Below are 23,798 nucleotides of genomic sequence, written 5' to 3' on the forward strand. Positions count from 1 at the left end.
TGTATATTTTATTCTAAATATTTCTTTAATTCAAGAACCTTTCCTTCAATCTGATCTCGTCTTGAATTCAGACTGAAAAGGCTTCGCAACAACAGCAGCATGTTTGGGCTCCGCAATGTCAGAAAATTCACGACGGCATTTAAACCTAATAATGAGTGCAGACTGCTCCTTTGTACGCGAGAAGCAGGACACTGCAACATGTTTGTCTGGTCTGAGGCACCTTCTTGACCTGGTTTCAAACTCCTCAGCTCTACAAGTAAAAGCAGGTCGGTGGAGACCTTGGGACGGTGCTGGGGTCAGGTCGTTGTGGAAGGAGCTGAGTCAACGGCAAGAGATACCTAAACCTAATCCAATCAGAGAAACAACAATAGAATGTCAACGGATCATCAGCTTTCATTCAAGGTGGATTACACGAGCTGTATCCACTGGTTTGGAGGATTATCTGTGAGCAGTTATTAATACAGACCCACAGTAATGTTTTACAGTGTGGAAACATCCAGGGAACATTACTCTCAGATAGCGTCAGGTGACAGTGTGAGTGAATGCATGAGAGCGATAAAAGCATTAAAAGGCTTCATATGCGCAAATTGACCCTGCGAGGCTTTCATCACCGCTCCTTTGTGGGGATACAAAAACAGAAACACACAGAGACGGAGACACAATCTGAGGATCAAAGAGACAAAGTCAGAAAACAGCCTGTGTGATAATCACTGTGGAGAATGAGAGGGATGAATGGTCTCATTCACATTCACGATGTGCTGCAGGACAATGGAGGCAACTCAGAACCCCACTGGTGATGATGAATGTTTTGATGAACTGCCGTTTCAGCGTGTTGTTGTTAAGTTTAATCCGACCTACGTTGCCACTCTGTCAACGAACGGTTACCAAAACCTGGCTGGGAGGGACCCGAAGTCCTCATCTGATTTGATTTTCCAAGACGAATAAAAACACAGCTCCCTGTGTCGCCTTTGATCACAGAGAGCCAAGCACAGAATAAAAAAAATGATGAAATAACCTAATCGGAGCCGTCTATGGGTTTGTTGTGCAGGAGCACTTCATAGCTGCTTTTGAAGCTCGTTCAGAGGCTGCCTGCCTGCCGCTGGCATATCGACTTGTTTTCCATGAGGAAATCCCAACTGTTGGATCATTAAGAATCCCTTCAGTTCTATGAATGAGAACTGCAGAATATGGAGAAGTTGCGGCTGCTTCTTTTTTTTTAGGTGAAACCTGAGCACTTCCTTTGTACGCTTGTTTGTGTTTGTCCTTAAATCTCCATAATTCCACCACACCCACTCAGCAAAAAAATACCCCCAGAGTGTTGCAATCAGTCTGTTGAAAGGTTTTGGTTTCTCGGCAGCTCAGAGATACTCAGGGCGTCGTCATGCAAGGTCGACCCGTTAACATCCATTCAAACTCTGACTAAATCCAAAAAGCCCAGAATGGGGCTGCTTTTGTAAAATACTGGAAGCCAACAGGTCTGTTAGCGCTTAAGACGAGCTATATGTAGCTTATTTGCATGATAAGTATGTTCATATCAGCAGCAGCAGTTGGAGTAAAGGTAGTGGTAATAGCATAGCAAGTCATTAATGAGACTGACAATTACAGGTTGTAATATGATCAACCAAACTACATGGAATTTAACACGAGTTTATCTCTAAACTGAGAAAGAAGTGAGCCAGTGAGTCATTACAAGTAAATGTGCTGCATTCACAATCCTAATCATGTAGAAGAACAGAAGTATAATCAGCTAAATGTATCAAAAGTACTCGTTCTGCAGTAAAATCTCCTCTGTGACTGAAATATTATGTTTTATGACATCATTAGATTGTTAATACTGATGCAACAATGCATGAGGAGCATTTATATATATATATATATTTACATACAGTTAGGTATAGTAGTTGAATAGTTTAATTCCCAAATATTGGATAATCCCACCTCGATGGGTTTTCATTATTTAAATGAAACCAGCTGAGAAGTTTAGAGGGGAAATGTCTCTTTGGTAGAACAACTCATCTGAAATGTGACACGGGACCCCTAACAGATGTTTTGTATGGGGTCATAAGCCAAAAAAGATCTAGAACTACTGGCTCAATCTCTAACAACGCGGTGTATTTTATCAGCTTGTTTTTGTACTTAAGTAAAACATGATGACCCACATAAAGCAGACTCACCTGGTCCTTTGCACAGGTAGGAGTAGAAGCCCTCAGACTTGAGCATGATGAGCAGGGATCCCCAGCCCAGCAGCACAGCGGAGAAGAGCAAGTTCTCGATGACCGCCGTCACCGCCATCCACCAGCGGCGGGAGAAGGCTGTGGCCAGGGTGGGAGCCATCTCAACTGGGTTGGAGGTAGCACTTCACTGGCCTGAGTGGAGGTGAGGGAGGCTGCTGGAGCCTGGAAGACACCAGATTAAATATTAAACATTCAAAAAGACGATCAAATTGATGCCCTATAATACTCTGCGGCTGATGCTGCATTGCTTATTCTGCTACTCTCAGCCCTCTGCAGCCTGGCACTATTGTATTCTTGTTTACAATGTATGGCAACAGTTGACTTGTAAACAGACACTGTATATTGCTGTTAATTGTTGCTTTTATATATATATATTTATATATGCTTAGACCTGCTTGTATGTATATAATAGTTAAACGTTTTCTATCTTCACTCAGCTTCTTTGTCCTGACCTGCTCAAACTCCCAATAAAGCTGATTCCGTTTCAGAGCTGCTTGATTTCACAATAAAGTGTTTTGGAGGACTCTCTGGGCTTGAACCATACACATTTCTTTGTTCTTGCCTGATGATGATGATGGTGGTGGTCTAGAAGAAGACAAACAGAAAACAGCTGAGGCCTTTGAAGCGCACAAATCCCTCCTATAAATATTAAAAACTCCCGCCCCCATGACATATCTGATTGGCTCGTGAGTGTAACAGCTCTTCTCCTATTGGCTGCTAGTGACATAGCTCGTGCAGCAGCTACACGTGAGGTTGATGTTGCATTCAGGCCCCGTGAGGGGAGACTGGAGACGGCTCTCTATCGCCAGAAAATGTTGTTTCTGTTGAGCTTTTACATTTAGAATTCAACTTCCTGAGTTTGACGCCAGAAGCCAATTACCAAAGTCATCAAGTTCAGCTTTCTAAATTTCGATGTCAACAAATCACAGATTTAAAAAAAAAAAAAAAAATACCTGTGTCCTGCCTCACTTTGGTGGTACAAAAACAACACGACTACTTGTTGGCAGTTCAGCAGTTTGTTTGGAAACATACACGGGGATGTTTCACTGTTCGAGTGGATGTGTGTCGGGCGTGACAAAGCCGCTTCCATAAAAACAAGTGTGTGTTTCCAGAAAACTCCACTGCACGTGAATGCAGCGCGAGCTCCAGCCGGTTCGAACCAGTGCGGCGCGAGATTCTCGGTGTCATCTGGCTGTCAGCGCTCGTGCTGCTGCGATACACTATATCTGTTGTGCCCCCACAGTGAAGAGCTGCACCGACAATTAGGCCAAATGCAGTTCATGTGACAAAAAAACCCAAAACATACATAGTAAAATACAGAAAAATCCATCCATAACCATCAATACGTGTAAATAAGTGTAAATAAAATGACGCATTTAAATAAGCCCCGAATATCTAAAGTATATTTACTGTATTGCAAAATTAACAATACACATGCTACTGATAACAAGTGAAGACGTAGTGTGCTGTTTGTAAGTGGGAACTTGAGGGAGCCCATTCAGATCTTACAGAGGCCACATACGAACCCGACCTGACTTCATCCTGAACAGAAATGCATTTCGTTCATGCAGGCGTTTAGTTATTGTATTCCAGTGTGCTAAGTGCTGCTAATTACTGTACAGAAATGACCCCTAAACGCCGCCCTGCTGTTCTCTATGACATCGCCGACTGTTTTTGTCCGAATAGGAACTTGATGTCACTCATCGCCCCCGGCACTGAGGACCGTGAAAAATAAAGATGACATGACCCGCAGGGTCCAGACTTCACTTCAGATTTTGTGTGTTTCTTTGGGAAGTCGATCCGCAGATCATCGCACTGAGAACAATAAGACAAAGTATATTGCGGTGAATGAAGATCAGCGCTGGAACTGGTCTGAACTGGACTGAAATCATCCGCACAATACACCCCTCCACCACCAACCTCAATCTGCATCTCCCACCCCCCCTCCCCGCGCACAGTCAAGTCAGACATAACACAACATAAGTGTTCCGGTTGCTAGTTTAAAAATAAAAGTCTAATGAATGTTTGCTGCCTTGTGAGCGATAGAAGAGCGCCAATGCGACCCTGACATTTTATTTTGAAGGGCCTCCCTGCGCTCTTCCGGTATCCAGCGTATTGTTTATCGGTGGTTTGACGCACAGCTACGCAAGAGGCGCTCAGCTGTTCGGTATCAACAACAGTACGAGGAATTACCATCACATAAACAAAGACAACTAACTAGCAGGCAACTGGCAACAAACAGGCGGCCAGCTGCACGAGCCCCCGCTGCTATTCTGCGGCCTCGCGACTGTTCCTGTGAGGTCGCGCGGTTTTTCCTGTTAGAGATGAAATCTTAACTTTCAGGCTGCGCCGACTGCACGCCCGACCGTGGTCTCCGTGCCCGAGCAAAAACATAAAGGGAAACGGAAGAAGTGGTCTGCCTGGTGGGGGACAATGAGCAACAGTAAACAAGTCAGCTTGGCCTGATCTCATCTGATCTGATCTAACTGTGCGCGTGTTTTGCAGTAAATGTGCAGAATCGGCACCGTGGCTCAGAGGAGGGACAATGACCAGAGGATAAAACCACAGATAAGACTCTGAAGTTGTTGCAGCTTCAGTTTCCTCCCTGCAGCCACCGAACAAAGACAGCACGGAGAGGAAGCTGGCTCAAAGAAACCATGCATGCGATAGGTGGTTGTCACTGTGAGATGGTGATTCCTCCTGTGAAGCATGCCAAAACATGAGTCAGCCTGTCCTCCCGTGGAGTGCAGGGTGACAGAGCTCCAGTGCGGAGCATCCTTGGTGCGCGGGCAGCCTACCTGAGCCTGTGGATCCAGTAACAGAGACGCTCTGTCCTCGGTCAAATCTGCCCCTGCAGGTCCAAATGTCCCTCGACGACAAACACCCAGAGCAGCGAAGGAAATTCACACGTAGGGCGTCTCTTTGGCTTCTTTGAATCACTATTTCTACCCTCATCCCTCATTGTCGCCGCTTTATAGCAGCGCAGGAGCGATGCACAAACACCGCCGCCTCCCTATTGGCCCGTGGCTGAGCTAGAGACCCGCCGGAGCCAATCAGAGCGCGGCAATATTACATGTGTGTGTTGTTTCAACACTGAAAAATTGTTGGGGAGACAGTCCGGTTAGGTATGTTTGGACAATTTGTCCAACTTTTGTCCCGCTTGTACTTTGAAACAAAGTCAATGTTGTCAACATGACATTTAATTATGTAGCTGTTATAAAAAAGCGGGAATGCAAGCCGATACAATCACTAAAACTAGGCAGAAGGCAAATGGGACGTTTTAACTGAAAGGTAGTTTTTAATGTTTACTGTTATTCAACGTAATTGAGAGCGAATACATCCTAAAAATGTCCAAGAGCATGATGTGATTATACAGGCTTGTACAATAACAGAACCCTTTTCTGTGCTTAAATGGTCCCATTCTGCATTGAAGCATCTCTAAACGAGAGAGAAACGTCGGAGTCAGGGTGAAAAGTCTCAAAATCTCAGTGAGGTCTTTGTTCTGATTTGACCATTTAGGACATGAGCTGCCACCTATAATCCTTGTTTTGTGTGTGCAGCACATAGGGCTTCCATAAGCACTGCTGCGGCACCTACAGTATATGTCGGCTATAAATACTCCCATCAGCATGTGAGGTGACTCACTGTTTACTTCCAACTTCATGCCAAACTTGAAATTCCTAGAAATACAGGAGAGGAGGGTTCACATGGTCCAGAGGAAAGGACAGCTGAAAACAAAAACCACTGGGGGGGAATAGTCACGCCGAGGGCGACACCTAGTGGCAGCTTTAAAGAAGGCTGGTGAGGGTTTATGTTTATACTGTATGAGGCTCTGACACTAACTGTGTTTTATACTGAAAGCAGCTGCCTGCTGCTGAAAACGACGCAGTGAGAGTGAACCAAAACAGTGACGTTGCGGGCCAGACAGACAGACAGACAGCCAGACAGACAGCCAGACAGACAGACAGACAGACAGCCAGACAGACAGCCAGACAGACAATAAGCTGACACTCACTATAAAGCTCTGTAAAGAGGAGGAAGAGCTGATCATTCCTGTGGGTTCATCAAGCCATGCCTTTCACATTGTCACATTGTTTTCACATTATATTTAGCTTATTATAAACATTATGATTATAGCTGCTTTAAAGGCACAGCAGTGTTATCAGCAAAATGTACTTTAACTATCAAAAGTAAAAGGGTTGTATATCAGTGGATTCTGTTCCATTCCTTCCTGACTGCCAGTGGCAGTAAACACAGAGGATCTGTGTCCTCGTGCTGCGCGCAGGTCGAGATCTTTCTGTAAACTAAGTCACGTGCGTGACGTGCAGGCTACCTGTGTGTCCCAGCTATAAGTATATAAAATACATTCATGCATTTCTTCCGTTCCCCCTGATAGTGCTCACGCTTCACAGGGTGAGATTGTCCCATCACAGGGTCCTCCTAGTGGTCCCCAGGTGGCCATCAAGGATATGGTTCTCCACACTCCTCAGCCTGTTGGACGGGGATCCTTGCTGGGGATCCTCCCAGTAAGGATGGATCTCCTGTCCCGGCTGGACGGGATTGGCCACTCCTAACTGGCCTTGAGCCTTCAATTTGTGAGACAGAATTCCACAAGGACGGTTGGGCTGTGTTTTTGTCACGGTGCAGGGACAGGGGGGGTTAGACCCAGTCTCAAGGAAGAGGGACAGGCACTGTCTAAACACTGGCTCTCCCACTGGGTTGTTGAGACAATCAAACAGGTAGACCTGCCACCTCAGATGTAATCTGTCATTCTACCAGGGGGGTGGCCACATCCTGGGCGGCAACGAAGGGGGTGCCACTGTCGGAGATCTGTGCGGTTGTGTCTTGGACAGCACCTTCTCAAGGTTTTATCGCCTCAAAGTTGCTTCTGGATCCACGCTAGCGTCAGCCAGTCTACCACTGGCGGCTGCAGTTGACCAGTAGGTGAGTCCCTCTTAAATGAATCGGAGAGGCCGAGTGTAGGCTGCCACGTGATATTTATATCTGGGACACACAGGAAGCCTACACGTCACGCATGTGACCTTGTTTACATAAAGATCTCGACCTGCCACTGGCAGTCATCCACTTTATATTAAAGTGACAAGCTGTCAGAGGAGTCAAGTGCAGTACTTCCCTCTAAAAATGTAGTAGAGTAGAACTACTGTTGAATCAATACTCAAGTAAAGTACAAATACCTCAAAACTGTACTTAATGCAGTACTTTAGTAAATGTTACATTCCACCGCTGTTGATGGATTAAAACACGGGGACTCCAGGGCACAGACCCAGGGGCCCAAGGGGTCAGGAGGCCACTAAGCCAGAGCCTCTTTATGAAGGGACTATTATAAACATTTCTCTCAGAAAAGTCAACGCACTCAGTCAGAAGTAGGGATGTTGAAATCTAGCATTCTTTCTACTATTTTCTGGTGAAGCTGGATTTACTTAACTTCTACAGGGTTTGACTTTCGAGAAGGAGCTGGATGACCTTTTGACTGTAATCTAGGCCAGGTTCTTTTTCTCTTTACCTTATTCATTGACCTCATTATCATGTTGCAATATTCTGTTTTATTGTTGCCTGTGCTTGTGCATTGAAATAGAAATGTATTCTAAAAATGAGTAGTGATCACCGGATCATGTTTCTATCCTGATACCAGTCCTTTAATATTATATATCTTCTCACCCAACGTCTGACCAAACTGATCTGTCCAATCATCCAATATTTATTTCATCATATACATTTTTTTGGGTTTATTTTTTCCCAACATAACACAACCTATATTCAAATGAATAACAAAATGACGGACAGAGGGATAATTCATCTTTAAGAAATACAACCTGCATCCAATGTGTCCTATAAAACAGTCAAAAGGCATTTCTGCTTCCTATTTACGTGACATCAGACAGTAAATTAGCGTCAACGTGTCCCTTAATCCAGACTATTATACCCCAAAGTTTTATTAAGGCTATTAACTTTGAAACGTAGAATACAAAAGTTTCATTAGTTACACACACACAGCTGAACAGGAACGAAGAAATGAAGCACAAACTCATCAGTTTGTGTTTACTTTTCAAATTTATTTTTCAAATCTTTAGTATCTTATCTTTTAGTGTGTTGGCATAATTATACATTGGTGTGGTGCATACAGTAAGTCAGGACTGATAACAGGAGTGCATCTGTAAATCAATATATAAACGTAGGATTTGGTTTGAATAAAGCTTATACACAAAGAGGGAGGAGACCTTCAGGTGCTGCAGGGAAACGTTTAGAAATGGCTCGACAACCGTCATCAGCCAAGAACCAGACTCTGTCAAGGAGGTATTTCTCTTAGAATTCCACACAAATCTGTCGTATTGCTATCCAACAAGGCACATGAACAAGTTTGCGTCAACAAACAATACTAAAAGCTTTTTCTTCCCCAAATGTTTCACGACATCAAACCTCACTTGGCTTGAATCTCTCATTTATAACACAGAACACAAACTGTACATACAGATCTCCCTCCTTGAAAAAACAACTAGATAACATTCAGAACTGACATCATAATATCATAGAAATCATACAACACAGAATCACTATAAATCGACAGTCGGGTCTTTGGCTAGTATATTTTAAGTGCAGTCGCACAGTCCTGCCTCGGCATATTGCACCCGCCTCGCCACCCAGAGCCGTGCAGAGAAAAGGTTCTGTCATTGAGCGAGGTCTGCGGAAAAAAAACACACAAAAGCAATCTTGGAAACATTTTGGAGCTCCTCTCAAAAGTTTTCAATAACGCAACTTTTTCAGGATCAGTCTTTGGTCAGAGTTAGGGTGAGACAGAGATGTTGTTGTTTTTTTGGTCTATAGGAGGCACTTAACCTGAACTGGTGTAATATCTTTAAGGGTGTATAAATATTTTATTGCTGTCATGAGTTTAAGTTATGGTTTTTAGGGTCACACGACAAATTAGATAATTCTCTACCCTGAAAAGGGCCAAATTCTGGACAGAATTCTGGTTATAATTTGCTTATAGTTTCTGGCACTAAAGGAATAGTTCAACATTTTGAGAAACGCACTAATGTGCTTTTTTTTTTGGCAGAGAGTTACATGAGAAGATTGATGCGACTTTCACATCTGTGCGTTCAATATGAAGCTGAAGCCAGGAGATGGTTAGCTCAGCTTAGCTTAACATAAAGACTGGACAGAGGTGGAAAAGGCTAGCCTGGCTCTGTGTAGGTGGACTTTTTTTTTTTTTAACCTTTGGACAGAGCCAAGCTAGCTGTTTCCCCCTAAACTAAGCTAGCCGTCCGCTGGCTGTAGCTTCATATTCAGCATACAGACAAGAGACTGGTATCAATCTTGTCATGTAACTCTCAGTAAGAAAGTGATTACGCTTCCCAACATGTAAACATCTCCCACTTAAACATCTAGACAATACATGGCTTCAATCTCAAAACCGCCTGGCCTTCACGTGCATTTATCTAAGTGGAAGTACACCAAAAATGGAGATATATATTGAATAAAAAAAAACAAACAAAAAAAAAAGTATTGGTCAAACCCTGGTCAGGTGTAGCCATCAGACCACAGTCTGACAGAAGCTCCAGTTTACTATGACAGACGACGGGCAGGTCAGGGAGGAGGGCCGGAGAGGCAAAGCAGAGAGGAGAGGTGGAAGAATGGAGGAAATGTAGCCAGAGAGAGAGAGAGATGCTGGGGCCATCGACCGAGTCAGAGCATGTGATGTGCTTCTGAACAAGGGAAGACTGCTGTACAGGTCAGAGGACGGCGGGTTTCTATCTACACTTAACTCGACTCGTTCTCGTGCTGAGTGTCATGGTTTTCAGGTATCACTACACAGCTAAATTAGTCAAGGGGAAAGGCACAAGCGCCCGGGGTCAAGACAAACGACTGCTGCCTTCTGTCGTCTTTCTGTTCACCTTTCTCTTGCCTTTTCTCACATACTTTGTTCCTTTCTGCAGCATTTACACACTGTATGCCGTTTATTTATTGGAGTGAATCCCTCATGACAAGCTTCCTTCTTATTCCGACACAGCACAAACAGATTTTAAAAAATATATATATATTCAGTAGTACATCCAACTATTTATTCTGTTTTAGTGAGCCACTCTGACACCAACCAGCCCTTTTTGTGCCAAAGCACCACCATTTGATCTAAAAGTGGTTCTTCCTCATCCCCGAACCTCTCAGCAGCTGTCCTACATACTTGTTCAACACACCTTCACGCTTCGATAACAAGCCATCCGCCCCAGTTAGAAAAGTCATGTCAGCGAGACAATCAGGCCGGTAAGTCAGGCAGAAAAAGTAAACAGGAAAGAAAGAGGCAACAGGCAACCCTGATTTTCAACAACAATCCCCTTCTTCTCATTGTTGTCTCTTACTCTGACTCTTCCCTCATTGTTTTCTTGTTCCCAAAATAAAGCACAATAAACACACATGGTACAAGAAAAATGCACCAAAATATTTGTTATTCCTTGGCCTCATATATAAAATCAGAATATTCAAACAGCAACAGTATTAATCCCAAAAATATAATATATAAACATAAATATATCAATTAGTTTTGCTGGATTTTTATTTATTTATTTATTTTAATTGGAAGCACATGTCACCCGTGTAGTGACAGCTGGCATCTGATTGGCTTAGGCAGAGCGGGGTCTGCGGTCGTGTGATTGGAGGATGGGAGAGGTGAGGAGGACGTAGGTCCGGGCGTGTCGTCAGAGAGGCCATCATCTGGAGTTCAGCCTGGGAGCCGTCTGGAAAACATCCAGAGGAGGAAAAACATCACGGCAGAGGTCGACACAGTGACTTCTATTCTTCGGACCGAAGCAGGAAGTAACCCCACAACAACAAGAACTTCAGTAAAAAAAAGATGTGTGAAATATCACAACACTGATGTCTCGACTGATAAGGGCCTTTTACTAGAGCTAGTTAATAATTTGTATTGTTTTGTATCAGACGTCTGCCTCCACAAATAGTCCCAGTGTGGTGTAGGAGGATTTTACAGTCCTTGAAAACTGTAAAATAAAACAACTTGCTAAAAACACCTAACTCAGCTTAGGGTAGAATTCTTTAAGTAGTTTTGTTGACAAAATTGTCAAATTGAAAGATATTAAAGCTGCAGTCATATTTGTTTTAGTCACTTGGGGGCAGTGCTGTGACAAACTGTAATCACAACATTAAAAGGCCCTGAAAACGGATTTCCTCAATCAGCGGTGAAGTTTTCAGTGTGTTCAACGTCTAATAAATAATTACTAACAACGTTTTTTTACTTTCATCGTTGCACATTTACTAATGAATATTTAATATTATAGAATAATATTTGACTGTGTTTTAAGGGGCTTTAACATGTTGGCAAAAAAGCCATCAGCATTCATCTGGAGTCGTGTTTGTGCACACCCAACAAAAGAAAGCCCAATATTCACTCTCAGCTGTTTTTGGTCTCAGCCAACTCCTGAGGGAAATATCTGGCTCTTTAGCTGCTAAATGCTCCACTGTGGTCAGCAGCTAGTTGCTAACTTTGTCGGTCTAAAGTGGGTTCATCAAAGCCATTTCCCTGAAAACAGCTGGCAGCAGCTGCTGGAAACAAGGCTGTGCAGAACTGAGGGGAACTGCAGCCGGGTGATAATCCTACGTAGATTTGTCACCATTAGCTCCGCGTTTCATCATTTCACGTTGTCATTTGACCCATCGTAAAAATATTGATTACTTTAAATAGTATTGCAATGTATCAACTATTGGATGCTACCTGTGTATAACTATGTAACTTGATGAAGGTCTGCATTAAACAGCATCCTGTGTGCTGTTCTGTCAGTTAGGTATTTGCTATTCCATTTGGAAGGACTTTGCCATCTGACTGAACGAGACTGAGGAAGACTGAGCAGACTCACCACAGACAGGTGTCCGTTCTTAGCCTTGGCGACCAGCAGTTCAGATCCGGGCGTGAAGTCTATGATCCCCTCTTTCCCCTGACCCACTGTAAACTTTATACTGGAGGAGGAACAGAGGGACAGTTAGACAGCTCTTCCTGCCTTTTACCACGTCCTACCTGCAGATGCTTGAGTGTGTAGGAGTCGAGATATATTTTGAACAAGTGTTATACTGCTGGTAGCATTATGTAAGTACAGACACACAGAATAACAGGATGAGGCTTTACTTAAAGTGCACAGTGTCACTGTAATAACAAGCGGTGTTCAAGGTGTTTCTGCTTCCCACCTGCCCTGGTTGATGTTGATGCTGTTTATTTTGTCGGCACAGATCCCAATCTTGGTCAAGGTCTCAATCACGTGGTCACTCTGCAGGACCACATCTCCCTGGGAAGAAGCCATCGAACAGATACTCAGATTTACAGTTATACAAAGCTACATGAGGTCTTTTCTTGTTCCCGTGTAATGATTCTTTTATAATCCGTCTTTGGTTTCACCTTCTGTTTGTTGTCGTCACTGGGCACGTGCAGAACAAACAAGCCGTCACTGAGAGAGCTGACTGAGATACCTGCAGGGGAGGGGCAGTTTTAATAATGAACCAAATGCTGAAACAACCCCCTTTTTGCAAATGATGACCGACAGTTGACCTCTGACCTTTCAGAGCTCCGTAGTCGATGCGCTGCTTGAGTTTGGCCTCCTCTACGATAAAGGCACTGTTGGCAGTGAGGAGCAGCTGGCGGGGCCGAGCCTTGTAGCCTTTTCTGTCATACTTGGTGACTGGCACTGCGTACTGGGAACAGAGGGACGGCGGTCAGAACACCCGGTGAATACACTTACAGACAGCTTGTAACTTTTGTTTTTGCTCGACTTACCTTCATCTTCTCACTGCCCAGAGTCTGCAGCACCTTGGGGTTAATGTCCTCACCATCTGAACGAGAGGAGACATGCTGGTAAAATCTTTTTAGCCTGTCGAAGTTTCACAAATTTGTTGCGTAGTGGGAAAAGTGTCTTACTGAGTCTGGTGCTGACAAACAGCTTGGGCACGCTCTGTGGGTAGTTGTCCTTCTTGTCCTTGAAGATCTCACTGGCCATCATCTTCTGCTCCATCTACTCAAACAGATTAGATGACAGTGACGCAAACGAACAAGAAACCTGACAGTCGGATTACAAAGAGCGTGTCTTGTCTCGCTGTTCTTGGTGACGGGACAATATTCACCTGGTGTTTCCACTCTGGACTGATCTTCTTGCAGTAGCTCCACACCATGTTCTGCATGCACAGCTGACGCAAATGCTCCGATGCCTAAAGACAGACACAATACACATTAGCTCTGCTGGCAGTGGTGTCATATATATGTGGAGTTAAACTATGATAGTGAGTATCGGTACCAAATATCAGGTCTGATCCATAACTGTCTCAAAGGGTCTTAAGCTTCAACAACACATCCTCTATTTTTGACTGTCCTCACAGAAGAATGTGATGTGACCTATTACTGTTCCGACATTCAAGTCAAGTGCACTATGACGTTGACCTACGTGTGTGTGTGTGTGTGTGTGTGTGTGTGTGTGTGTGTGTGTGTGTGTGTGTGTGTGTGTGCGTGCTGTAACCCCACCTCAGTGAGAGCAGCTGGAGGTGTCGGCCAGCTCTTGTCCAGGACGTTCTTGGGCAGGTTCCTGCGCAGCGTCATGAGGAAGGAGTAGCGCACATAATCCAGGAAATACTCGTTCTCTGGACAGCGCTCCCTGTGGCGGTAGATGAACCCTTTGATGAACCTGAGGATGGGATAAAAAAATAAAAAAAAGATGTAAAAAAGGGTTTTACAAAATCTGCACATATTATGCTCATTTCAAAGTCTCACGTTAGCACACATTTTCTTTCTGAGGAAGGTTTATTTATCACACAGTGAGTGTGTTGTGCCATCTGCTGGTCTGGTCCTGTATGGTCTGTACCTGCGGATAGTATCAGCAGCCTGTCGCCTGCGCTGGGCCCTCCTCCTGGCCAGGATCCCTCTCCACCACGCCTGGATGGCAATAGCTGCAAGGTACATTACAAACATAATCACAAACAAATACATTTCAACGTACAAAGAAATCGATGAGGCTGTGAAACAAATTCTAAATGATCCCACTGAAGTTTCCTCACCTGAGGTTCTGAGTTTTTGGTACTTGGACTTCTGGCTGTAGCCTCTCCATCCTGCCTGCAGCTTGGTGGCTGTGGGGAAAAGAGAAAGGAGACAAATGGTTTGAGTCTGTGGAGATGCTGAAAATATTAGGCACAAACCATCAGCTGCTTCAGAGGCTCTCACCGAGACTGTGTTTCCTGGTCTCTAGAGCTTCCTCAGTGGCAAACAAGGTCTTTGGAAAACGGATGAAGATTTTGGATCTAAAGGGTTGAGTTTAAAGTAAAACATGCATTGAATCAAATACGTTGTATACAACATTACATTACTTGTAGTGCTTTACAAAGATGGTTTACTGCAGTTCAGAGTCAAGAAAAAGTTACAAACATCATAAAAGGGCAACGAAGGGAAAAATAAGTTTGAACATGTAAAAAAATGCATGTTTAAAAAGAACAACTTCTTAAGCTTGCACTTAGTGATCTGAGAAAACGATTTGACTGACTCATATGAAAGTGTACATTTTATCTGCGTTGCTGACCTGCCCAGTTTGTACTCCTCAGGCTTGTATCCCAGGTGTTTGACCAGTGTGGCCACTCCATCGGCCAGTTTCCCCTGCCAGTTAGGCCATGTGTCTGGACACAGGGACTTATACCTGAACAGACACAAAACGCTGGTTCAGGTATGAAGCTTACAGGTTAGAAGCACATATTTAAGGCAAAAGACCTGGATTTAAATCCCCACCACTTCTACAGCTCAGTGATCTGTACCGGCATCACACAAGGAAGGAATAGAAGGCCTCAGTGTTAGCGCCGAAACTATAATAATAATAATAATAATAATAATAATGATGATAATGAAATGATTGTTCTCTTTTCTTTTTGATTTACAGTTTAGGAATAAAGCTGACACTCTTATTCAGGGCAATGAATGTGTTAGTAGGGGATCAGTGTCTTGCTCAGGTCATTTTGACAGAACACATCCTGGGACTGATCCTGAACCCTTCCCATTGTATAAAGACAGGAAACCAAGACCTGCTGCACCTGGAGGAATAATACTACTGGTGCAATGTGTTAATATATGCCCAAATCAGTAGTTCTTTGAGAGCACTTCAGCTACCTGTGAGTCAAATAAGTTACACCTGAACCCTTTACTCTGGATGTCTTCTCATGTGCCGCTTGGCTCTGTGTGTCTAATCTGGACCACTTGACTGAATTGAGAGAATCATATTGGTTGAGTACTAGAAGACAATAAAATGACACATATAATTGAATCTCTGATCACCTCTGTAGGAAGACCTCGTAGCGCCGTCTGTAAGCAAAACCGGCTCTCCTCACCCTCAGATTCTCCATCAGCCCCAGGTACTTGACCTGGTGACGGATCAGCACCTCGTCAAATCGAACTGGGAGAGGAGGAGAGGGGGGGAGAAAGTGGGAGAGGGAGACGGAGAGCAGGGTCAAATCAGTCTGAGCAAAATGTAAAGTCTGTTGGACAAAATGAACCAGAGAAAACCAGTAAATGCTAAACAACAGAAGTAGGAGTGACAAAGGACAGAGAAACAGTGTGAGACTAACAAAAGGCCAACTGTGGAGGGAAACAAAGGCCGGCCTCGATATACTGACGACCACACGGAGCGTAACACTGCGGCCACTCACGCAGCTGAGCACAAACTGTTTTGGTTGGAATTAGCGAAAGCACAGGATCAACGTGATGTTTTTGGGAAAATATTAGCTTGTTGACGCTGCTAAGCAGCTTCAACTGTGTTGACAAGAACTGTTACATAAAACTGGGCTTCAACCACTGAAAACCATTAGTGTGTGGAAGCAAATCATAGCCATAATAATTCGAATCAAATGAGTATGTCATTTCACCTTGTGCAATCTCAAAAACGTCAGTGAGAGAATGCTGAATATTGTTCAAAAAATGACAATCATTCAACGAAATTCAGGCACCAAATTCCCAGATCAGGGCTACGAAGGACGGCCTGATGGAATCACTGAGACCTCTGTGCTACTATGTTATGAGTCAGCTGTGTGTTGAATACAAGAGGAAGTAATGTATCTCTGGTAGCCTGGATGTTTGAATGTGGTGCTCTGAATCTCACCAATCCACTTTATGACTTGACCTGAATTTCTCTTAATCACGATTTGACTAATTGAATTAAGGCAACACGAATTGTTTTTTGAATGACACTTGAACTGGAAATCACCTTCTGGGAATTTCAAACAACATAAATGCAGCTTTTCAAAGTCAAACATTTTAATGCTATAAATTCAGTGATATTAAAATTTCAACTTTAAGTATTCGGCAGTGATTAGAATTCTTGTTAGCGCACACATTTTTCTTCATTGTGGAAACAACGATAACAAAAGCTACTGGCTTCAGAGGGTACTGAAGAGTACTGAGGAGACACTTTGATAATCCAGAATGGAATCACGAGGAACAATTTCATCTGGGATGTAATGCACACACCAGTTGTCGAATAACTGAATGGTTTTTGGTTTCTGAATTGAGGTGTTTTGTGGTCTGATTCAGCCTGATAGCTCGATATCTGAAAGGATACTCTAAGCATTTCTGCATTCCTACCGTGTACCATACTCAGCAAAAAACAAGACTTGACTTCATACCTGATTGCTTGGAGTCATTGGGCTTGATGCAGCGGACGTACGACGGCTCCTTCGACATGAGGATCTCCATGAGTTTCGCCAGACTTGCTTTGAACTGGGTGGCTGCCTGGAGGGGCAGACACAGACAGACAGACAGACGACGGACGAAAGCTGGTTAGGACGGGATGAAGAGGTGAGGGTGAGAGAGGAACCGAAGGAGAAGACTTAACAGAAGGGAGAAACCGAAGAGGAGAAGAGTGTGTGTGTGTGTACGCAAAATCGAAGCCCGCAGACAGAGACGGTGACCTAAGAAGAGCTACGCATGCAGAGGGTTGGCTGATGTGACTGGCAGTCCGGTACAGACTGAACACTGGGCCCAGTGTGGAGGACTGGGACTCCAGCTTGCCTGTGTGTGTGTGTGTGTGTGTGTGTGTGTGTGTGTGTGTGTGTGTGTGTGTGTGTGTGTGAGAAGGGCATACAAGTGTCAGGGCATTCCTCAGTGAGTGGGAGGCCGCAGAGAATCCCCATCAGACTGCCCACTCAACAACCGGAGAGAGGAAACACACCACTGTTTGTTTTACTGTGGGAAAGTATGTTGGGATGTATGAGAGTATGATCTGTAAGAGTGTGGAAGAGAACACCTCAGGACACAAAGAGGGAATACATGCGCGCACACACACACACACACAAACAAACAAACAAGGTATCTCACCGTTTCTGGGCGCTTCTTGTCACTCAGCTCCTCCCTGTCGAAACACTGCGTCAGGATCTTGTTCTCTGACATACACATGACCTGCAAACATACACAAAAGACTTTTTTTAACCTTTGGATGGGGAAAACACTGTGCAACGTTCCACAAATGTATCACGTTATCAAAGTGAAATACAGTTTGCTGCTTTGTCTTGTAATCCAAATCTGCTGTTGATTTTAAACGCAGTCTCACCTCTTTTAAGTTCCTGAAGAGCAGGTCGTTGTTCTTGTCCAAAAACCCTGAATGAGACAAATGAGAATGAGAACTTGATTTTTGATACATTTAGCGCCCGGAGAGGAGTGTGCACTAAGTCCCTCCATTCTTACTTACTGTTGCTGCGCTTGCTGAGCTTTCTGTTCTCGCACAGCACTTCTACAGTTTACTACGATAAAAGCCGTAGATTTACCACCAAAAAATTTGTGGTCATTTTTGAAACAATGTCACCTCGAGCCGGCCATTGTTGATTTTGTCTGCTGAAATGAAAATTCCCGCTACCAGACTTTAGCAGCTGCAGCTAGATAGCTAATTAAGCTGACATGAGCTGGATGAGTTGGTTGAAAAGCGCCGCCTCGGGCTGACTTTTTAATGTTTCCAGTTGACATGTGAACTTGTAAAGTCTTAAATAAGCACTTGACGGCTACTGAAGATTGAGGCTAAAGCTAACATGTCCCAGGAAAAAAGTCAGCAGTGGATGATCCATGTAGATCATGTCCAGAGGACAGGGACACTCTGATATAGAAGCATCCAGGACAGGAAAATACTCCACACAGTGGATGTGCTAGTCTGAAACTCAGAGCAGCAGACGGGTGAGTATACCGTGACTACGTTGTTGTACTGATGAAATTAGAGCTAGAAAATGTACAGTACATTATGCTGAATTTATCATGTGATGTATTAGAGTCCAGGTAACTCTCACCAGGTCTTTATTAGCAGCCAGCCTCTATTTGTTTGTCTACTTGTTGTTTGTCTCATTTACTTGAGAACTTACAGTAACTCCCTTCACATTGTGACAAAAGTTTAAAATCAGGTTGTTTTGGTTTGAAGACGTGTTATATTTAACAAATGGTATTGGTACCTCCATGCCCAATCCACTACAACACCATCCAAGGACTTGAGGTCACACTGGCCTTGTTTACAGCCGTGCACACACACACACACACACACACACACACACACACACACACCGTTGACATTGTAGTTGACCTCTCCAGCGTAGTGCAGCAGTCTGAATTCGTCACGGGCCATTACCTTCCGGGTCTTTGCATCAGCCAGCTTGTGACTGCAGAGAAGACACACACACACACACACACACACACAGACACACACATACATACACACACACACACACACACACACACACACACACACACACACACACACACACACACACACACACACACACACACACACACACAGCATGGATATATCAGTACATGGACTGGACACATATTCAATAGTTCAGAGTCTGGTACCACAAGCCAGTCAATAGCCAGACTTTAAAGTATTGTAACACCAAACTGCTTTGGGTATATTTGTGGTGTTGCAGACAAAAACAGGAATCAAACTAACGTGACAAAGTGTGGGTGTCCTCCCACAGTGTCCTCCAGCTTCTCTAAGAAGGTGAAGTCACTGGCGTCTCCAGGTCTCAGACACTCCTCATCCTGTGATGGGAAGACAGAAAGAGCAGCAATCAGTCATTGCTAGTCTACGTCCCCATATCATTTACATTAACATTAGGAGTTTGCACGAATGGCTATTAGTACTACCATCAAATCAATTCATTCATTACCTATTATACAGATGATACCAGTTTTTGCTTCTGAGTGACTGATGATAAGCCTCCAGGACTATTTCCTAAAATGTTGACCTATTCCTTTAATGTGTCACCTTATCTTGCCACACATTCTTTGGTTGTTTTCTTGTCAGGATGAATTTAATAAGTCAGCTTTCTTTTGAGATCAAATTCTTAGTTTCTTAAGCTATGAGGCCTCTGTAGCAGAGACAGAGCGCAGCGTGTCTCCTCACCAGAATGGAGATGATGCCTTTGAACTTCTCCTCCACCAGGTCACAGATGATCTTGTTGTTGAAGTACTGCACTGGCTCCCACTGCAAAGACACAAGCACTGTTTCGGTTAGAGATCATGAGAAAATAAACCCTGTCATGGACATTAACTGGCCTTGCCTGGCATAAATGAACATAATTACATTGTTTTTTTCAAGAGCCACAGCCGGCTGTTTCTCTCACTGTATGAACTTAAAAAATGTATAGCACATACATTTTTCTAGAATTTATCAGTCTAAACCTGATACAATTACAACTATTCTGAACTATTTAATGACCGTAAAGTCAATCATCTGCAGAATCCCAGGAATCCTGGCACAGCGACACGCTGCTCACCCACTTGCATGTGGACACACACATGAACACAGAGCTCCACGGGGGCCGAGTGCAGCAGCGTTAGGTTATGCTAGCACTAACAGCCACATCATTTCCACAGAGATGACAGAGAGCGCGGCCCACGGCCCTGATGTCAGATGATAATGGGCTCTTTGAGAGGTGCGTCCAAGTTTCTCCCACAACCTGCTCTCTGACCAGTGCATTTAGATTAGACTGAACAGAAGAGGCCCTTGTTCCAAAGAAGCAAAACAATATAAATGCAAGGAATATAAATGGAGCAATGACAAAAGGGAGCAACTGAGGAGAATATTCAAGAGAGAGATCTGGAATTAGATATCATCTTCTAATGCAAACCTCTTTTGACATGTAATTTCCTTAAGAGGTATCATTTAAGATTTTAAATGTGAATAAATAAGATACATAACTAACAATAACAGGGTTAAAGGCGTCATTTCTAATGGGGCAGCTTCTTCTAAAAAACATGTGCACTTACTGTAAATCACTTCACAAGCCTGTTAGTGCAACCAAGTGAAACAGCAGAGGGATAAATTAAATTACCAATTTCACATTGAAAAACACAACTGCAACGGCGATCACATTAGGAGCTCTTTGCAAAGCCTAAGCCCCGGCTGAGGGAGGAGAAATGGGGCGATAATGGATGGTGAAAACAAAATGTCAAAACCGCATGATAGAGCGCTGGAGAAGGTGGGACCAAAGGAAAACAACACATATACCCATATACAGAGTCCAGGTGTAAATGCAGTTAAGGTGCATTAACATCTGGACTAAACAACGGACACTGAGGGAGAGAAGAAAGCGATGTCTGACCGTGATGCCTTCAGCCTCGTACTCCTCCTGCTCTGACTTGAGGGTGAGCTCAATGAAGAGCTGCTGCAGCTTCTCGTTACAGTAGTTGATGCAGAACTGCTCGAAGCTGCAACACACAGCGACAAACACAATGCACAGGGTCATAAGCATGTTGTTGGTGGGTGACTGAGGGGCTGGTGACGGATGTTTAACTAAAGCCTCATTTTAATCTTACCATAATTCATACCACATATAAACATGGGGTACATAAACACTGTGTAGGTTCAGCTTGGAGGCTACATATTGACCTTATAGAAATTCTTACTGGGAAACTCTCAGCTGCCTGTCAGCATATGGAGTTCACTCAGGTTGCTTGGTAACCAACTGAGCAAACTCCAGCAGCCGATGAAGACCACGGGATGCAGCTGAAAGCTCCCGGAAAATTCCAGGCACCTTGTGCAAAGATTATTTCTTTTTGATCAAACTGCCTGAGTTAGTTTTCAGTATTTTTTGTTTTGTTCCATTACTTGAAGTTAAATAAGAAACAGTACAGTTGAGTTGGATGTCTGTTCTAAACTGCAGTCCGCTTTTAAAGAGGTGAGGTTTAAATTCAGCACGAACAAAAAGCATTAATACTGTACCTGTTGTTCTGGAAGACCTCGAAACCATAGATGTCCAGGAGGCCAATGACAGAGTAATTCTTGTAGGAGTCATCCTGTTAGAGAAACAGAACAAAACTCATCTTGGTATCTATTTGAAAGGAAAAACACATTAAGCCTTAAAATAAACCTTCTACTAAATAATCATGGTCAAGAAAGTGTGTAATAACTAACACAGTCATGACACCCAAAGCAAGAATAAGATATTATTGATGTTATAATAATAATAATAATGGGTAATGTCCACAAGGTGGCGCCGTGCTGTAATAGATTGAAGGGGAGACACCAACATGCTCTGCACTACAGTGTTGGATAATCTCTGGATTTAGCTTGTGAGTGATTTCATGTCAGTAACATAAGATGAAGTCAAAATGTATCCAACATTTAAATTTAGTGAAAACTATGTAGTCATACCAAGGGGTCACTGCAGTGACTAAGTGTGTGTGTGTGTGTGTGTGTGTGTGTGTGTGTACCATGTATGCCAACGAAGCGTTGATCTTGTTGACCAGCCAGGTGAAGGTGCGTCCATAGACTGCTTTGGACAAAGCATCCCGAGCTGATGATGCTTGCTCTAGGTTCAGCGGGCTCATCAACTGATGAAACACACACACACACACACACACACACACACACACACACACACACACACACACACACACACACACACACACACACAGGAAGGAGAGAGGCCGAGTAGAGGCAGGCAAAGACAGACAATAAGAGTTAGAAAGGGTTCAGCAGGGACAGTTAGACAAGTTACAATATAATTGCATTGGACCAGACCAGACATTACACAGACAGGAAAGCTTTGTATACAAACGCTTATCACACACTCGCACTACAATGAGAGTGTGTATCCAAACCTACCTCCTCTCCCTTGGCAATTATCTTCTTGTGTGTGAGTGCCTCCGTCAGCACTGCCCCATTCACTCCTAACAACTGGAAAAGCACAACAACTTTAGCACGCATTACAGTCACTCCAATGACATAGAAATGATCCGCAGTCCTGTAAACAGACAGACGTCACGCTGCAGCAGCAGTGACATCCTGGGGATGGTATCTGTTGATTATGTCTAATGACGTATAATTGGAAAATTGGGGCAGGAAGCAATGGGGGATGTTTTCCAAAGTATGATCCACATTTCTAAAGCAGACTACTCAAATGGATCTTAGTCTTCCCCATCATTTGTAGGATATATGGATATATGAATTCGCTTATTCGTGGTCATAGAATTTCAAACTCAAGTCCAAGCCATGTATTTATCAAGCGTCTTAGAGTATGAAATCAGTCCAAACTTGCCAAAAGTGAAAGCTTCATAAATAACTTCCAGTGCTCTTCTTAAGAGGAATTCTGAGATACTTGATAAATGCAGGCCCAGGCTCCCCCTGGCCTGTTTGGAGTGTTTATGAAACTGCTTGGTGCAGCATCTTACCCTGGCCAGGTACTTTATCTGTGTGTCAGAAGTGATGCAGGCATTGCCTTCTTCCCCGCCGTACTGCACATTCCCCAGGTGGAGCACGCTGGCGATTATGTTCAACAACTCCTACACAGAGAAAACACATGGAGGGAGGGGAAGGAGAGATAAGGACAAGAAAGAACAATATGGGTAGAAAAATAAGGAGGTGGAGAGCGGGGACAGAGAAGGGCACTCAGGAGGAGGGAGAGAACAAAGGTAAAGACATGAGAGGCTGCAGCACGATAAGATGATACAGATCTGAAGTTACTGCCGAGGCTATCTTTATGGCAGATAAGGGTGGCTTTGATAAAATTGGGTTACGAATCGAACAGGATAGGAATGTAGCAACATGCTCACCAAGTATCATCCCAGAGCTGCACACGCTCACACCTGCTCTTCACTCTACGAGCAGTGTGAGATCTAAAAAAGCTCTGGCAGCAAGCCCAGACTCATGAACATCAACCAAGACTCCCACGCTGAGCACAAATAAGTTCTCACCATATAATAACAGCCACACACACACAACTCTGTCTAAGAAACACTTTCAAATACGAACATCCACAGTGCAAGTCTGAAACAGAAACAGCCTCAGCCCCCTCAGGCACATGGACCACTTCACTGTTCATCGTAAAACTGTATTAATACACATAGTGGGAGTCGTGATGTCTATCATGGTTTTTTTTTTTTTTAAGAATTTAGTAGTTATCAAACTACTGAAAATGCAAAGTATTCCGTGCAACATGTATAAGCTTCATACAGTCTTTAGAAATGTGGAGTAAAGGGCTCATAGCTTCCACCTGCTCTGTTTACTTCAGGAAAATAGAGAGTTTCCTCCTGCTGCACTACTTTGG

The 23,798-nt window shown here is 43.7% G+C and overlaps 1 protein-coding gene across 1 annotated transcript in view; it reads right to left on the reverse strand.

Annotated features, from left to right (window-relative positions):
• Positions 1 to 8,287: 8,287 nt before the first annotated feature.
• LOC139307110 (unconventional myosin-Ic-like) overlaps positions 8,288 to 23,798 on the reverse strand; it is a 29,147-nt gene continuing 13,636 nt past the window's right edge. The window contains exons 8-32 of the mRNA XM_070930994.1: positions 22,924 to 23,034; positions 22,358 to 22,429; positions 21,964 to 22,083; positions 21,473 to 21,546; positions 20,853 to 20,958; positions 19,652 to 19,732; positions 19,196 to 19,287; positions 18,811 to 18,905; positions 17,819 to 17,865; positions 17,587 to 17,667; positions 16,896 to 17,001; positions 15,553 to 15,670; positions 14,810 to 14,923; positions 14,458 to 14,534; positions 14,295 to 14,363; positions 14,102 to 14,186; positions 13,765 to 13,924; positions 13,371 to 13,454; positions 13,168 to 13,261; positions 13,027 to 13,082; positions 12,809 to 12,944; positions 12,652 to 12,722; positions 12,444 to 12,541; positions 12,119 to 12,218; positions 8,288 to 10,984 (exon numbers count right to left, since the gene is read on the reverse strand). Of these exons, the coding sequence (XP_070787095.1) occupies positions 10,958 to 10,984; positions 12,119 to 12,218; positions 12,444 to 12,541; positions 12,652 to 12,722; positions 12,809 to 12,944; positions 13,027 to 13,082; positions 13,168 to 13,261; positions 13,371 to 13,454; positions 13,765 to 13,924; positions 14,102 to 14,186; positions 14,295 to 14,363; positions 14,458 to 14,534; positions 14,810 to 14,923; positions 15,553 to 15,670; positions 16,896 to 17,001; positions 17,587 to 17,667; positions 17,819 to 17,865; positions 18,811 to 18,905; positions 19,196 to 19,287; positions 19,652 to 19,732; positions 20,853 to 20,958; positions 21,473 to 21,546; positions 21,964 to 22,083; positions 22,358 to 22,429; positions 22,924 to 23,034 (2,274 nt within the window). The 3' untranslated portion in view covers positions 8,288 to 10,957. The remainder of the gene's footprint in view (positions 10,985 to 12,118; positions 12,219 to 12,443; positions 12,542 to 12,651; positions 12,723 to 12,808; positions 12,945 to 13,026; positions 13,083 to 13,167; positions 13,262 to 13,370; positions 13,455 to 13,764; positions 13,925 to 14,101; positions 14,187 to 14,294; positions 14,364 to 14,457; positions 14,535 to 14,809; positions 14,924 to 15,552; positions 15,671 to 16,895; positions 17,002 to 17,586; positions 17,668 to 17,818; positions 17,866 to 18,810; positions 18,906 to 19,195; positions 19,288 to 19,651; positions 19,733 to 20,852; positions 20,959 to 21,472; positions 21,547 to 21,963; positions 22,084 to 22,357; positions 22,430 to 22,923; positions 23,035 to 23,798) is intronic.

Source organism: Enoplosus armatus (genome assembly GCF_043641665.1).
Source record: "Enoplosus armatus isolate fEnoArm2 chromosome 5 unlocalized genomic scaffold, fEnoArm2.hap1 SUPER_5_unloc_1, whole genome shotgun sequence".
Classification (NCBI taxonomy): Eukaryota; Metazoa; Chordata; class Actinopteri; order Centrarchiformes; family Enoplosidae; genus Enoplosus; species Enoplosus armatus.